Below are 17,143 nucleotides of genomic sequence, written 5' to 3' on the forward strand. Positions count from 1 at the left end.
GTATCGCTACGTGGCCCAGGAGCCGAGTTACAAGGGGGGTGTTCAAACACCCCCCCCCCCCCCCAGCAGGGCGTGGAAATCCAGGACCCCCAGCCGGGCGCGGGTTAAGGTGATAATTGAACCACATATTAGGATTCAGGACCTCAAGAAACCCCACTTACAGCCCATATCACGGAGGTCGGCGTGTGAAGATGCGAGGTCATTGACCTTGGTTGGCATAAGAAAGGTCAATATACAATGTAAAGATTCATGTCCATTGTCCTGTCAAAATCGGACATAAATTACACGGAATAGTTTCGTTCTTGTCCAGTTACGCGGAATGTACGACTTTGTCAAAAACGGTCGGAGGTTGTACAGGTCTCGCGGGTTATAGCGGCAGGTTTTGCCCCTATGGACTTAAGTAAATTTTCGGCTATATCGTCTTCGTCTTAAGCTTTTAAGGGTTGAAGCTGCGATCGGTTTATTCGTACACAATACACATGCCTGCCATGATGAATGATCCTCCAAAATGGCTTCATCGTTTATCGATTAGTTTCTGAGATATAGCCGGAAATGTTAAAAGGCAAAACCTACCGCTTAAACCCCCGAGAGCCGTACCTTTTATGACGTCATTACTCGGTGACCTGACATGACCCGAACATATATTCTTTTTTACCAAAAGCTGCGCAAAGGATGCCTCAGAGGCTATGAAAAATTTCAGGACTATCCGACTAATGGTTCGGCGCCCATCACAAAAAAAAAATCATCAGGGGGTCGCATGGACCCCTCCCCCCTTCCCTGTCAGGGCGAGGGTTAAGGATCATAGTTTTGTTTGGTTTTCCAAAAAGATATTCGTACACCTCTTCCTACGTTATTACTCAATCATGCAAGCAAAATACATTGTTGTCTGTTGGCCGCATTTTCACATTTAATTTCCTTCTGAGAGATTGCATGTTTTTGTTGATGACAAGTGGGGGGACGACTGCTTTTATTTTTCCGAAACAAGCAAAAAAAGGCTACATTTTTAGATGTTTGTCATCTTTCTATAAGCAAAATGCTGAATACTACATCAAATGAATTGATTCATGTAAAATAAAGAGGTGACCAAGAAGGCAATATATTCACTAGTTTTGTCCTTTGATTCCTCCAGAGCCTTTTTTACGTCTTGCAGACGTTGTATTGGCCGTCGGCCGGCGGGACGTATCTAGTCGCGGCGCCAGGGCACTGCCCTCCGATGGGCCGCCCTGCTTCTATAGTTGACACTAAGCGCCGTGACCGTATATCCTGACCAGGCTCGGAGGGCCGACCATCCACCCACCCACCACCAGCATTACCTCAGCCGGTGCTGCCGAGGACGCGCCCGGACCCGCCCCGGGAGGAGCAGGCCGCCAGAGGACCGCCGCCGCCCGCCGCCGCGCCGGGCACCCCGTGACCCCCAGCCGCCTTCTTTCCGCAGGAACGCCATGAACGACGCGCTACGCACCAACGTGTTCGTGCGCTTCAGCCCCGAGACGGTGGCGGCCGCGTGCATCTACCTGGCGGCGCGCGTGAAGCGCGTGCCGATGCCCAACCGGCCGCACTGGTTCACCGTTTTCGACATGCGCGAGCAGGACCTGCGAGAGATCGCCACCGCCATCATGAAACTCTACACACGCGCCAAGGTATGTAAGGATGGTGCAGTGTAGAGCTGGCGTAAATGAATATTCCTGTTCCAAGTATTTGATGTAGTATCGTGCCAAGACACGGTTCAAGAGTTGAACTGAATGCAATTATTTGGATCATCGCTTTTCATTGCACCGAACGTAGCTACGAACCTTTGTTCGTGAATCGTGATTGACATTCCTCTGACCAGTCACCTGTGCCCGCAGCCGAACGCCGAGCAGCTGGAGCGTGCCATCGAGGAGCTGCGCGCGCGCCAGCAGGAGCTGCGCCTCAAGAACAAGCTGCTGTCGGGCACCAACACGCCGCAGGGCGCGGGCAACTTCAGTCCGGCCGTGTCGCACAACAACTCGCCGGCCGAGCAGCGCGGCGCCTCGCTGGTCGACTCGACCGGCCGCGAGACGCCCAACGGCGCCGCGGCCGGCTCCGACCCGGCCGCCGACGCCCTGCTGCCCGACTCGGCCAAACTGAACAAGGAGAACATCGCCTCGGCGCTCGCCAAACGCTGCGACAGGTGAGCGCCCTCCTCAAAGACCAGTGCTTTGGCGCGCTGTCTGGGTATTTGCACTTAGCTGCGTGTCAGGACATCGACATAATATTTGTCTTATGTATGAATGTTTCGACAGTTGCTATTTCGGTAAATTGAGTCATTCGGAAGGTCATTTTAATGTTTGACACGTATTGCTAATAACTTTAGCTATTTTCTGGCCCAGTACCGTTTTCTGTTTGTCCTCCGGCGTAACTTTGCGTGGGTGCATATTTTGCTGCTATTGCAAATGTGTTATAACATGCCGCTTGCCCGTAGATTGATGTCTTTTATGTGTCCATGTCTCCGATGCCGTGCTCTAACTCCCGGTCTCCGTCGCCCGCAGCTCTCGGTCGCGCTCGTCCAACGAGGACTCGGACCGGCGCAAGCTGCAGTCGAAGAGCCGCCGCGACCGCTACCGGTCCCACTCGCGGTCCCCGAGCAACGCACGGCGCCGCCACTCGTCCACCCCTGACCGGCACCGGACCAAGCACAAAAAGGACAAGGAGCGCAGGTAAGGAGCAATGTCGATATTTGGGGAGTGGCCGCCTCAGTGATACGACTGGAACTACGGCGATTGAACCCACGGCATGCACTCATGAAACATGCTGAAAGACGCACTTCAAATGTTAATGCTTTTGTCCCTTGGTATTTGTGTACACACAGAGCTCACGAAAATCCATATGCCCTTACACACTCGACAGCAAATATTTCCTATTGATGTGACAATGTTACATTGTTACAATGCTTCATGGTTAGATGTTGGGCGTTGTTTGCCATACGGCTGAGACTGACAGTTGTAGATGGCACAGGGTTGGGCAGAGTTAAATTTGGTTTGGGTACCTAGATAAGGTTGAGAATCGGGATATGACGGGTGAATGCTGACTTTTGCATGTGTTTGCCAGAACTCTGTGACCTGTGGCATTCAGCGCCTCAGTTATTTCCCTCTTGATTCGTGTTTAACCAGCCTCCTCGCCTGTGTCCCCAGCCGCGACAAGACGCGCCACCGGTCAGTGGAGCGCGGCCGCTCGCGCTCGCCACTGCGCTCCAAGTCGAAACACTCGTCCCAGAGCGTCGGCAAGCGCGACCGCCGCGGCTCGCCGCAGCAGGACCGGCACAAGAGCAGCAAGAAGCGCTCGTACGACTCGAACCACAAGCGCCGCTGAGCGGGCTCGCTGTCCGGCTCGGAGGGAACTGATACAGCCCACTGTGCGCGGCGCCAGTCGGGGTGGGACGGACAGGTCTGGGTCTGCGACTGTGAACTGCGGACGGGTGAACGGAGCTCCGTGCGGCTCGGTGTGCTCGATGTGCTCGATGCTCCATGCTGATATGCGGATAAGTGTGGGAGCGCGGCTGTGTGCGGAGTCGTCTGATAACCCGATATGGATTATGATGGACGATGGTTGTTGAGAGGTGGTAACGCTGGCGCCATGTTCGCCTTCAGTTGGTCGCAAGTGAGCCTTTTCGGTTCCTTGGACTACTGAACTGAGTCTGAATGAGCCTGATTGCTGATCGCCGGAGTGCGTGTGTTCATGTCGCTATTGATGGGGCGGAGCTTATGGATCTCGCTCCCGCAGCGATTAGGTACCGATTGTCATAATACATCAATGTGTATAGATCATGTCACAATATGCATTTGTGTGGATTGGATGTGTGTATTTTATGGTGGGTAATAAACACTGAGTTACCCGGTTCGGCCTTTTTTACTGACGAGAATTGAATGGGAAACACGGAATCAAGATGGGCTGCTACTGCGACTGACCGCCCGCGGGTTAAAAGGGCGCCGAGTGTGGACTTTTAGGACGTGGTGAGAAAAAGATTATTAACCCGCGCCGTGCTGGTGGCCTGAACTTTCCGCCGAGTGCTGGGGGGGGGGGGTGTTTCCACGCTCCACCCCCCCCCCCCGTCTAACTCGGCTCCTGAGCCACGTAGCGACACGTGGAGCGGCAATAGAAAGAGCGTCAAAAATAAGGAGGAAAACACTGGTCATTTTTAAGGTCAGGTCACCAGAGGTCGTCAAAGGTCAAATTTAGTCAATTTCAATAACTTTGGAAACTGCCAACGGCTAACTCGGGAACCAATAGAGCTACAGCTCCGCGGAAAAGCGCATTCGATAGCACTTTTACAGAACTTTCTGAGTTATGCTCTCAGATCTGACCTCAGGTCAACGGTGTAGCCTCCAGAGGGCAAAAACTGTAAAAATAGCCGTTTTAACCCTCGCATGTGTACAGGGTGTAACGAAATTATCCGGACATCTATTTTTTCGCCATATCTGCTCGCAAAGTTTCTTTTTTAATGTTAGAAGCTGGAAAGTTGGATGAATGCATACCTCTGATAGCTGCTCTCAACTCAGCAGTGACCCTGACCTTGCGAAATGACTCTTGCTCTGAGTAAGAGTCGAGTCGCCGACGGGTTCATTTGATAGTTTTCGTTTAAGGCAATGGAGAGAAGGGAGTTCAGTCTCTCGTTTCGTAGTAAGGCTACGTGTTGTTGGCATGGTGGCATGAGCCAGAAGCTGGTCTGTCAGCAGCTGGACATCAGCAGCAGCCAGTAGCACATCTGCCTGAGACGTAATAAGCTTGGACTTGGTGGCAGACTCAGCCCGGCGTCGATCGCGAAGGGCGCCCTTTGCCAAGTGGTGAGGAGAGTTGTCAGGATAGCGACAAGGAAACGGCACCAATTAATCCGCAAACTGACTCGAATTCTTACCAAGGCAGATAATAAGAGGTCCCACATCATGATTCACCGTTACCCGCCCTTTAGCTTGGTTTTACTGCTCTTCAAAGTGAAAAAGCCAATGAAATTGACGGGAAAACAACCAGTCCACCACGTTTGGCCTCAGGCCAGGGCGTGTCCACTGGTCGAAGGAAGACATGAATGAGCTGGCCTGGTCAGATGGGAAGCTGTTCGAGCTGCGATGTCCGTTGAACCGTCAAATCGGCCATGTGTGGGCTGCCAGCAGCTCAAACATGCCGGCCGTCGCCGGCGTCAAACATCCGGCCAAAATTCAGACCTGGAGCATGTTCAGCTGCTGTGCAATATTCAAGCTGTTCATGACGCCACAGAAAACCACTATCAGTGACGAGTATTACCGGTGCAACATCATGGCTAGCGATTGGTTGGAGCCACTGAACCAGACGGCACAGGAGGGCTCGGTTTCTGAACGCGTACTGATGCCTGATTCAAGTCGCGCAGTCTTCATGCGGGGCGGCGCACCACCTTCAAGTCCCTAGCAGTATGAGACGTGATGCCGAAAGGACCTATTGTTCTTCTGGGCTAACGGGCTATGGCTTGGAAATAGTTCCCATCCCAATTCCATCGATATCTTATGGACTATTGTCCAGCAGGAGATGAATGAGGGGACACCCGCCACCAGCGCCGCCCAGCTGTGGGCACAGGTTAGTAAGGCGCTGCTCTACATGAATGAAACCCACTGTGCTGGAAAACCCAGTGGCTGGAATGCTCCAGAAATTTGTACCTGCGCTCTTATGAAAGGTGGCTACATAATCATTCAAAAGGGAAAATACCAGATTGTCTTGCTTCTTAATTACAGCGCGACGAAAGGTGTCCGGATAATTTCGTTACACCCTGTAGGGGGGTCGGATGGACCCCCCCCCCATGGTTTTTCGCGAATAACTCGCGTAAAAAGCGGCCGATCGCGACGAAACTTTCAGTACCCTCACATTGATCAATTTTAAACCTACCCTGAAAATTTCATAACCCTGACCCAAATGACCTTTGACCTGTGACCTCTTTTCCGAGACCATGTTTGGCCGGAATCGCGATTCTGCGTATGTCGGCTCGCATTAGCCGCGCGTTTGCAAGCTTTTCGTGGTTTCAAACGTTCAAACATGTGATTTGATGTTGCTTCCATGCATTAGGGTGGGTGTCAAGGTCACCTGAAGGTCAGGTCAGGTCATTGACCTTTGGTGACCTCGGGTGACCTCGGTTCACTTTTTCGAGCTATACATGTTTCTAGGCTAGTTTTTGGAGCTGAATTCGAATTTAGCAACCATTTGAACATTTACGAAGTAGTTTTGGTGCCTTCGTAACATGTTACGAAGCTGTCAGAGGCGGTTGACACGTACTACGAATACCCGTCACGATGCCTACTGGTTGACCTGACCTGACCTGACCCGACCTGGTCTAAATGCTTAAAGACATCATCTGTGATCAAAACTAACACGACATTCGTGATCAGCACCCCGAAAAACCCCTTAACAGCCACACTTTACGACTTTCTAACAGGTCCCGATTTTCCCGACTTTGGGTCATTGACCTGACCTGGAAGGCCACCCAATGACCTAGGACCTTAAAATTGGGTATCATCGGCTTCCTCTCGTCACGGGCAACACGCTCGTTTTTTCCGCGAAGCTCTAGCTCGATCAGGGGCCAAACGGCAAGGGGGGGTCCAACCGACCCCCCCCCCCCCCCTACACATTAGAAGCTGGCAAACGCCGCACACATGCGAGGGTTAACAAAAAAAAAAAGTTTTCCGGCAATAACTTTTGACTCAAGAGAGCCACAACATTACTTTTGGCAGCATCGTGTTCCTCTCGTCGAGACGCGTCGAATGAACTAAATGAACTATTTGTTGACCTTGAAAGATCATAAAAATGACCTCAGATCAAGGTCGTGACCTGACCGGAAAGGGTCATGTTGCACATTAGTCGATCCTTGTCGTCGAGCTGAATACAGCTGATGTGTTTTCACCGCGCTAGCACGTCTCTATCAAAAGTTATAGCCAAAAAGCTGCTGGTGACCGTTCATATCCTGAGATGACCTCAGAGGAATGCAGAAGGGTCACAGGTGCAAATTTCCGATTCAGTGCGTCACGTTTACATATGAACCGATGTTTGAGAGCGTTTTAACGAAATTCATCCAAAAGAGGCGCATTTCAATTTTCTCCCATTGACTTAACCCTCGCCGGACCTATTGGTTTTCTACATACGCGCCGGCCGAGGGGGGGGGGGCGGGTACGACCCCCCCTCGCCGTTTCGCCCCTGGTGGAGCTAGCGCGTCGCGGAAAAAACGAGCGTGTGCGTCGTTACGAGACGCAGAGATTGGTACCCGATTTTAAGGTCCTAGGTCAACCGGTGACCTCTGAGGTCAGGTCAAGTGCACCAAGGTACGGTTCAGTTTTTGGTGAATAACTTCGCAAAAAAGGGCCGCAGAGCCGCGATTTTGGCAGCATTGTGTTCGCCTCGCTCAGGCGCGTCGAATGATATACTTTTTGTTCGGGTCAGGTCAACTTAGGGTGTTGACCTCATGTCAAGGTCAGGTCAGCACCCCCAGGTCACGAAGTTGGTCGAAAGAGGTCATGTCGCATATCATTCGATTCGGCAGGTCTTCCTGAGCCCATTGGTGGCTTTCCCGACTCGCTAGCTCAATTTGGTCGGGAGTTATTGACGAAAAACTAATATGACCTTGATGACGTCATAAATGACGTCACACAAGGTCAACATTGCAAAAGTGACGCATCTAACCTTGCAAGGAGTGCATCAAATCACGATTCTGTGTGCTTGAGATAGTTGGAGATCGTTCCCGGCGCCAAAATAGCAGTTTTCATTTTTCCCCATTGACTTACGATGGTGAGGTCACGAAAATGACCTGACCTCATATGACCTTTAGGAAAAAATCCGAGATATACAAGTTGTGAGACTTATAATGGATACTAGATCCTGCAAGTTTCATTTCCCTGTGACATCTCCTCCGGCAGTGAGGGCGTTGCGAAGTTGCGACATCTGAAGACCGTGCCAGAGGCTCACTTATGACGTCATAGGTCAGTGACCTGACCTGACCAAAAAATGCGGTTGGTGTCAAAAGATCCTGCTTGAATCAAAGGTCAGGTATGCCAAGTTTCAGCTCTCTATCGCCAGCGTGTTCGGAGCTATCGCGAAAAAAACCTATGGGGGGGGGCGGCACCCCCCCCCCCTCGGCCGGCGAGGGTTAAGGAGAGGTCGCAAAATTGACCTGACCTTAGGTCACGGATATAAACAATCCGAGGTAAACCTACATTTTATACGCACTGTTATCGCTGAAAGTTTTAAAGTGATCGTTTAGTCGGTGTAGCTATAGCGAGCCTTTGAACTTTTTCTGAGATGAGGTCACTTGACGTGACCTGGTGACCTGACCTTGAACGACTTGTACAGGGTGGGGCAGAAAGATTTACCTGTTTGTTTTCAGTCCATCACTTAAAAAGTTATGAACGGATTTTGATACAATTTTGCATGCAGCTTCCCAACTGACTCATGTATCAACTTTAAGATCGTTTTTACATTTTGTAATAGTTGTTGGTGAGCTATGGCGAAGATGACTAAGTGAGCCCAAATTGCGGCGCTGAAGTAGACTGGCCACAGCTCCCGAAGCGTTGCCAAACAGCTCGGTGTTGCCGTAAAAACTGTTTGCAGTATAATTAAATGACTTAAAAAGACAGTGCTAGTGTCGTCGAAGTACATGCCAGGCAGAACAAGGGATTTCCGCTTCAAAAAGCCAGTTGATATCGTGCACAAGAAGGTGTTTCAATTCCTAGGCGAAGCATGCGCAAACTGCCAAGGGAACTCGTTGTTTAGCCCAGAACCGCCAAGAGAATCATAAACGACGGCTTAGGCTTTATGTCATACAGGATGCAACGTCGACACCTAATTTCGGCGGCATCCAAGGAAAACCGGCTACACAGGATCCAAAAGACGTTGGAGAAGATCAGGAGCGCCGGTAACAAGGCATTCTGCTGGTCCAATGACAACATGTTCATGCCTGAGCCCCAGAGACACTCCCAAAGCGTCAACATTTTGGCAGATGGTCCATCCAGCATTGATCCTGCTATTCGCACCATTTTTTGTTGCTTGAAGCCTGCTGGTGTCATGGTTTGGGCTACCGTCGCATCCGACGGCTCAAAAGGAGCCTTGGTCTTCATCAAGGAGGCTGTGAAAGTGAATTCAGAGGTTCGAGTCCATCTGCTGGAGGAACATGCTTTGTCTTGGGTCACTCAGTCGTTCTGAGACGGATACGTCTTCGTCCAGGACGGTGCGCCGCTGCAAACGGCCAACATCGCTCAACCGTGGTGGAAGACCCACATGCCTGGGTTCTGGGACAAAGACATTCGGCCATCATCAAGTCCAGACCTGAACCCGATGGACTTCGCAATCTGGGCCATCTTAGAAAGGAGGGTGTGTGCAGTGCCACACAGCAGAATCGCCGCCCTGAAGCTGGCCCTCGAGACGGCACCGTCGAATCTTGGCGGGGACACAGTGCGGCGCTCGTGCCCCTCCGCAGAGGGACGTTTCGAAGCAGTGGTGAAGGCAAAGGTGACCATATTGAGTCATTATGCCGTCGCTGAGATGTGTACATGTTACTGCATATATGTGCCAGGAAACAATTTGATATCTTTGTTCGGGGCCGAAATATTTAAGAAAATCAAGAGGTAAATCTTTCTGCCCCACCCTGTATCTGAAATTTTCACATGTGCGGAAATGATGTATGAACATGTGTACCGCGCCCGCCGTTTTCGAGATATTTGCGAAAAACCTGAGTTGGGGGCGTAAACCCCCCCCCCAGCAATTTAGGCACGGGTGAATCGGGCACGGATTAATCCATTATTGACTATTGAGATTACCATGAGCGTGAATTTGTAGCTGGGTATATGCCTACATTCATGCAGGCATAAGAGTTTTCACATCTCTTATGAAAGCTTATAATGAGATCAATACGAATGATGCCCTCTTGAATAAGCTCTTGGGAACTAACAGAGAGAGGAAGGACTCCTGATAACACGGCCATATGTAGATACTATAGATAGATAGGTACTGCTGATACCAGCCGGCCCTTTGTTGGTCTAGGCGTAAGAATCTTGGTCTAGGCAAGGCTAATAGAACTCCCATAGAGCTATAGGTCTAGGTCTGACTTTTAGATGTGCGAACTGTGATTTTGGTGCAAAATGCAAACACACTGAGCAGATGTGTTTGAAAGCTTCGTCATTGACTCATTACCTACCTAAAGTGGAAGTTCGGATGACTCGGAAAATGTTGCTTGAAAGTTGAAACTGCATTCGTGCTAGTATAGAAAACTTGACGCTAACTATCTATTCCATTTTTTATTAAAGGGACTATCCCACCTTTACATTAGGTTTGAGTTGAGATAGCCAAGTTTTCGGCGAGGTTCAGAAACCACTATCTATCTAGGTTGCAACCCCCGCGGCCTCGTGGTGTTGAAGAAATTCGTTCCCTTCATTTGAAAATGGGCCTTGTACAAGGCCCAATCTCTTAACCATTAACGGCATTCTGATGACGTCATTTGCCCTTTGAACGCCTCTTACGCATTCGAGTAGAGTATCACTTGATTTACGAATAAGCTGGCGTTGGCTGACTCGGCGCCCCGGCGGCACCCAGCGGCGGCCTCGGCGATAATCTTGGGTTTGGACTTGGGTTTGGATAAATTTACCGTTTGTTTTATTTTTTCAATTTGTTTCCATTTCCTGAAATGGAAACAAGTTGAAGATTTGCTTGTCTAAGGCAGCAAGATTTATAAACATCGCCAAATTTATCATATGCAATTGGAGCTTGTTTCAGTTTTTATAGCAGGGTCATGAATATGATACAATTTTATTTCAATGGTAGATTCGTCATGGTACAGTACAATTTCAGTGGTAATTTCGAGTAATTTATGTCATTGAATTGAAACTGCAAGTACATCCCACAAAAGAGCTTATCCTCTTCAAGTTTCAGTCTTGATCCGACTGATTTGTCAAGAGTGCGAAAAGTGAGGCGACAAAAGAGAGCTACAGGTTTTTCAAGATTTAAGTGTTCTTGAATAGCAGGTTATACAACATTGTGCTGTGACATAACCACTGGGCCTTGTGCCCCCTGTGACAGAGCCCCTGCATCAGCTGGTCTGACACGGCTGGGCTCGCAAGTCACAAAGAACGTCTTGGTGCTCTTAATTATGATTGATGATTGTGCTGTGAAAGAAGGGTACCTACATGGCAAAATACATTTGTATGTAATTTCTTGCCACAGCACCCACCTACATGTACATTTTTGTTGTCTTTGTGTGAAAAATGAATATATTTTAAGGAAATTAAGGCATTTCTGTTTAAAGCATGCAGAAATTCATGTGTGATGCTGTCCTGGTAACTCATGTGGAACAGAACAGGCTGCAGACTCAGATCGTGCTTGAACAGAGACAATCATCAGTTATCTACATATGCACATGCTTTGTAAGTTCCCTGCCTTTTCCCAGATTCTACTTGCTAGTTGTGAAAAGGATCGGACAAGGCAAGGTACTCATGCTCATGGTGCCACCATATGCAATTACTGACAGGTGAATTCGGTGACTAAAATCCTTAACGCTCTATGGATAATTATTCTGCTCTTATGTTCAGTATGTTGATATCAGAAACTCGCCGAGGTAACCTGCCCTGTGGCATTTCTTAGTTCAAAAATGTAAGCATTACACTCATCAGTCATGTAACTTGTATTTACATCCATGAACAAACAATGTGCAAAGGAGCTACCCAACCAGGTACAAGCAGTAGTGTCTACAGCGTAGCGCGTACCGCCTCCGCAAGGGGCGCGCCCCTCTACAATGGGCATGCGCGAACTCCTTCTCTGCAACGGGCGCGCCGGCGAACGTACGCGAGCGATCACGGGTCGCCACCACCAGCTGGCGACTGACGGCGCAAGGCCATAAAAGTACGACGGCGGGCCCGGCAGCAGCCGGCGCTCGGCAGGCGCTACAGCGCGCGTTGTGGGGGGGGGGAGGCGTTGGACGCGGGATGGGCGCACAGTCGCGCACCACGACCGACGGCGACATCACCTGCTGCGTCTGGCTCGGCGAGCGCAGCTGGGAGCCGGCTGGAACAGACAGAGCGGCGTCACCCGGCGGAGAGACACGCGGGGGACGGGACAGACAGACACACGGGCCGACAAACTGGGAGAGATTCGAACGCCCGCACGGCAGCAGGGCAGGGAGCAAACATGCCCGCTATATTCACGTGTCGATTTTCATGACGTCAGTCTTGAGCACAAGCTGACTTCATCCCTACATCCCGTTTTACTTATAATCATAATTGAGGTCCTGGATCGGTACACCGGCTCAGTCACCTGTTGACGGCGGCGCACAGCGTGACCTACCCGCTCTTCAGCCGGCCCCAGCAGGGTGAGTAGTGAGTACTAATACCCGCCCCCATGCCAATGCCAAAATCACTAGCACTGAGAGTTTTATGGAAAAGCTCTCCTCAGCGGCCGGTATGAGCTGGCCGTGCGGCGGCCGCGACTGACCTGCGGCCGCTGAAGGTCTGGTGAGTCGGACGGACACCTCCGGCACTGTCGGCAGGGCGGCCGATTTGAGCGCAGCGCTGTCCAGTCGGACTGACGGCAGCACAGAGACCAGCTGTCCGTGCAGGCAGTACCGGTGGCCCGAGTCGCTACTGCTGCGGACCCGGCCCGGTACCGGCGCCGGGTGGTGGCCGGCCGCGGCGGGGAGCGGGTCCGCCGTCCGCTCCGCGTCCCCGGCCGCCCCGCCGCCGCTCTCTGGACCGGCCGGAACGGTGACGGTGACCGCGCTGATCTGAAGGCGCACCTCCAGACGCTCCAGGGCCGGCAGCCAGGCCAAAGTCGGAGCGGCGGGCGGCGCCGGCGGAGTGGGGGAGACGGCCGCCGCAGCGGGAGTGTTGGGTGACACTGCAGGTAGGTTCCTCTCCGTGGTGTCGCTCCGTGCCGATCGCGAGGTACCTGAGTGTCCGTGCGGCCGGGGCACATCCACGGCCGGCGAGCGGCGGCGGCGGCGGCGGCTGGGGCAGTGGCGGCGGCGCCGGGCCACTCAGCTGCTGGCCAGCTGAGTGGCCAGGGACAGCCAGAGCAGCAGTGCCGGCTGCCAGCAGAGCAGGGCCGGCTCGGAGACGACCACCAGCAGCGGGCAGCTGTCCGCGGCGGCGGCAGCTGTCGGCAGCTGCAGCAGCGCCCGTACCGCCCGCTCGCCGCCGGGAGCCGGCGCGTCGGCCGCCTGGGGCGCGGCCAGCACGGGCCGGCCGTCCAGCTGACAGCGCACCGGGCGGCGCCGGCCCAGCACCGCCGCTGTCCCAGCGGCGGCAGCTGGGCGGGCTGGCCGTCGGCCGCGGCCGAGACCAGCACCGCCTGGTCAGCCGTCACCTGTAGGGCGCACGGGGAAAAGGGATACAGTCAGGAGCCGCGGCCGTAGTTATTTATTTCCAATCGACAACAGGGCATTGGAGCAGTGTTCCCGCCACTTCTAATGAGTAGTTATGTCGAGCCTTCCACAGTGTACTTCACAACTAGAAAACGCACTCAACAATAATCACACAACAACGGCACACTCTCAGGGCCATTCTAACAAAACACCCGCGGTTATAATTAGCATTACTCGGTATAATGACTGACCGTGCATCGTGTGTGGACGTGGCAGTTGTAGAGCAGCGCAGCGGTCGGCCGGCGCCGCTCAAGCTGGGAGACACACCGGCACAGCCGGGACAGGTACATGGGCTGCTGCTCGTTCCACTGGATCGTCTGACAGCGCAGCTGGAGACGCACCTCACCGGCCTGAGGACGGGGGAACCGGGACAGATAAACAATACACCAGCAATGCTGGGAGACGCACCTCACCGGCCTGGGGACGGGGGAGGACTGGGTGATACAACCGGGACAGACAAATAACACAGCTGCTGTAGACGTATATACCTCCCCGGCCTGGTGACCGCGCGCGGGTGATGCGACCTCATAGATCAACAGCGATCAGCCGGATCATCGGAGCAAAAAAGCACGCATCTCAGGAGCCCATCTCCTTGCAAGTCTGCGATCATATCTCAACGCCTAACTGCAGCAGCTCTTCAAACAATGCAGCTGATGCTGCCTTTTCGAACATCCCCGCTATGCACGGACCCACGCCGCCCAGCTCCCCGTTGGCGGCCACCACTGTCAGCCGCCGCCCCTTCCACCGCTGCGCGGAGACCCACCTTTTCCAAGTCTCCATGGCCAGCCACCACGGTGACTCGCGGCTCCAGCACCGTCAGCTACAGGCCGCGAGCCGAGGTGTTGGCCTCCAGCGCCGCCGCCTCCCCGTGCGGCACTGGGCCCGGGCGGGCCTCTCCGTCCGCTGCGGGAGAGGGCAGAGGGTAGAGGAGAAGGTCAGGGCGGGCCTCCCCGCCTGCAGCAAAACAGGGGGAAGGAGCGGTCAGGTGGGTCTCCCCGTCCGCTGCAGGAGAGGGCAGAGGGGCGTTAGTGATAGTGGGCAGATGAAACGGAATGTTTATTTCAAAGATATACGCTTTTTCACTAGTACGGCAACTACACTTCTCAGAGGTGAAAATCGCTGATATAATTGGGACGCACTGCCGAAAAAGAAGGAACTTGCAAGTCACAAGCAGCGATGGGGACGACTCATGAAGAACAGTGCATCATGTTAAACAACTTCAAGCTAACTCTGAGCGTTACTCAGTACACACTACTCACCCTGCTGGGGCCGGCTGCAGGGCGGGTATTGGTACTCACTACTCACCCTGCTGGGCCGGCTGTAGGGCGGGTAGGTGACGCTGTGCGCCGCCGTCAACAGGTGACTGAGCTGTCAGAAAGTCACACGTCAATAAACGAGTCCTTTCTACACGCTGTGTCTAAATCACTCTAATGGACGTTACAAAAACACGCCAGGATTCTACGATCCTTGTCCAGTTTCTGCAGCAGCAGCGCGAGTCACTGGCAGCGCTGTTGCTGCCAGACGACGGCCGTCGGCGCCCGGCGCACGCGCGCCGCGCACCGGTCGACGTGTCAGCTGGTAGCGGCTGTGCGCTGCCAACCCCGGCGCAGCAGCTGGCGGAACACGACAACCTGGCGGGACGCATGGCCGGGTCAGAGGGGGAGTGGGAGCCGACAGGGTCAGCCACATCACAGTGGATGCCTACCTCACCCCACACTGACAAAGTGCCACCATGCCAGGAAAATGTTTCACCTCAGAACAGCATGAACCTAGAAAGAAAACAGGATTGCATAGCTCCTGTATAGAATAGTCATAGACATAAAGCTAAAAGCATAGACTCAAATTATTGAGCCATGGCCAAGATTTTACTGAGGGAGGGGCCACAGGTCGCGGCCTAGTGTCGTACCCCCTCCAAAAAGGAAAACTCGGATTTGGCCCACTATTTTTGGGGGTATGGTACAGCTATTTTTATTTATATTTTATTTAATTTCTCGCCTTTGGGGGAGACCATGACAGCCGTGGCCACTCCCTTGGCTACATCCCTACATTGAACGAAGAAGCAAATTGAAGAAGCAGCTTTGACCATAGGCGCAAACATAATATGGAACAGACTACATTTTTATGTAATATGTTATGAAGTCAACATTGCATGCTTTATATAGGCAATCTTATCTTCACCAATCCATTTTGTTAAGCACTTATCTACTTTTCTAGTTTCAATTGATTGGTCAATGCTTGTAATGTATACATAATTATCAGCATTCAAATATATGATGCTGAGACATGTTCAATCTCTGACCAACTCCCTGTATACAAAAGATATAATTGTAGCATTATGCATAGGGTCATAACTTACTGATCACTTTCTGTCAACAGCCTGCAAGCAGCATTGCGATCTTCCCTCCGCAGTGACGGAGACCTCTGTCATGTGCGCATGGTGTGTTGTGTTGTGTTGGCATTCAAGAAATTTCAACAGCTAAGAAGGAAAAACAAAACATTTCTTTAAATACCTGCATGTTTGCTATAATAGCAAGCTAGGATGCAATGAGTAAAAGTATACAAAAATCACAATCAATAGGTTCAGAATGGAATAGGTTGTGAGGTGTTACTGTAGTAGGCTGGTTGAAAGGTTTGTATGTTGTAGACATCTGGCATGGGGGTTTTAGGTTGGTATTAAAGGTATTACAAACTTTTCAGGAAAGTAGGTAAGGTTAGGTCAGGAATGTTGGTTATTTTCATTCAAATTTCACACTTGTTCACTTTAATTGTATTCCAAATTGACACAAATTTTTTAAAAGTTATGGTGAAAATATGTTCCTTTCCTATGTGAATTGTGATGTTAGTATTTGAATTTTATATGCAGGAAGTCAAACATACTTACATTGACTATCATACCACCAACTACAAAATGCCCAGAGACACTTTTGTTATTGTATGAGCCGCGTCATATTTGAAAGCAAATATATTTGCTGCCAAATTTCCCCCTTCATTGGCATGAAGTAAATCCTTCATTACGTCACAGATCCGATCTAAATGACGTCACGATGAAATATAAAAGTCGCAATATTTCAAAAAGTATACGATGAAAACGCGTAAAAACTTGCAGAATTCGTCACAATGCCCTAAGTAACATTTCCGAATCCTAAACGGGATTTTTTCGAAGGTGGGATAGTCCCTTTAATGTGCCATGGCCATGGAAATGGTCATGGCAGTACGAAGAAAATGTACATACGTTGAGCTGCATTGTGATTGCTTCGTCGCGGTTTTGCTGCGTTTTAGTTCAAAAGCGTTACATAAATGGCGCCGCCGGGACAAACAAAAATCGCGCGTCTTTCCAAGGCCATATACCTTTCTGCTACAACCAAGGCTATTACAACACGAGGTGAGGTCTGGCAAATAATGAATGTTTTAGGGGGTGGGGGGCTAGGGCCTAACAGAGCGTCGGCATTATTTCTCATGCAAGGAGAAATAATCCAAGGAGGCCCGTGCACTGTGTTCCTGTGTTGTGTTTGACCCGTTTGGCCCCTTAGTTTGAGTTAGAAAGGTGGGAGGTAAGCGGCGTCCCAAGGGTTGTGAAAATCACATCGAAAATATTTTTGTTAAGTCTAAGCCTTTTAGATCATGAGGTATGTATGTATTTATCTAAACGTCAACAGGTATCACACCCAGTTACAGAGGTATCGGTAACCCTGGCGCTTGCCCTGGCGTCACCGGTAGCGTTTTCGTTCAAGGTTAAGGTTTCCTGTATTAGGCAGTATTAGGCCACCGTGCCAA

General features: G+C 51.4%; 2 protein-coding genes and 1 long non-coding RNA gene across 7 annotated transcripts in view; 1 reads left to right on the plus strand and 2 right to left on the minus strand.

Moving 5' to 3' along the window:
* The window catches only part of LOC122389414 (cyclin-L1-like), a 30,563-nt gene extending 26,707 nt beyond the window's left edge, over positions 1 to 3,856 (plus strand). For all 5 annotated transcript variants that reach the window (XM_043381421.1, XM_043381422.1, XM_043381426.1 and 2 more), the window contains 4 exons: positions 1,436 to 1,640; positions 1,848 to 2,152; positions 2,511 to 2,678; positions 3,153 to 3,856. In XM_043381421.1, coding sequence (XP_043237356.1) covers positions 1,436 to 1,640; positions 1,848 to 2,152; positions 2,511 to 2,678; positions 3,153 to 3,330 — 856 coding nt within the window. In that variant the 3' untranslated portion in view covers positions 3,331 to 3,856. The remainder of the gene's footprint in view (positions 1 to 1,435; positions 1,641 to 1,847; positions 2,153 to 2,510; positions 2,679 to 3,152) is intronic.
* A 7,761-nt stretch (positions 3,857 to 11,617) lies between these two features.
* On the minus strand, positions 11,618 to 12,921 carry LOC122389408 (verprolin-like). The gene is made up of 3 exons (XM_043381411.1): positions 12,909 to 12,921; positions 12,442 to 12,843; positions 11,618 to 12,015 (listed from the first exon to the last, which is right to left on the minus strand). Exons 1-3 carry the CDS (start codon positions 12,919 to 12,921, stop codon positions 11,672 to 11,674), a joined length of 759 nt encoding a protein of 252 aa, XP_043237346.1. The 3' UTR covers positions 11,618 to 11,671.
* A 333-nt stretch (positions 12,922 to 13,254) lies between these two features.
* On the minus strand, positions 13,255 to 14,206 carry LOC122389425. The gene is made up of 3 exons (XR_006257972.1): positions 14,133 to 14,206; positions 13,561 to 13,719; positions 13,255 to 13,311 (listed from the first exon to the last, which is right to left on the minus strand). It is a non-coding gene; the product is annotated as an uncharacterized LOC122389425 (long non-coding RNA).
* Positions 14,207 to 17,143: the final 2,937 nt, after the last annotated feature.

Source organism: Amphibalanus amphitrite, unplaced genomic scaffold, assembly GCF_019059575.1.
Source record: "Amphibalanus amphitrite isolate SeventyFive unplaced genomic scaffold, NRLGWU_Aamphi_draft 000357F_arrow, whole genome shotgun sequence".
Taxonomy (NCBI): Eukaryota; Metazoa; Arthropoda; class Thecostraca; order Balanomorpha; family Balanidae; genus Amphibalanus; species Amphibalanus amphitrite.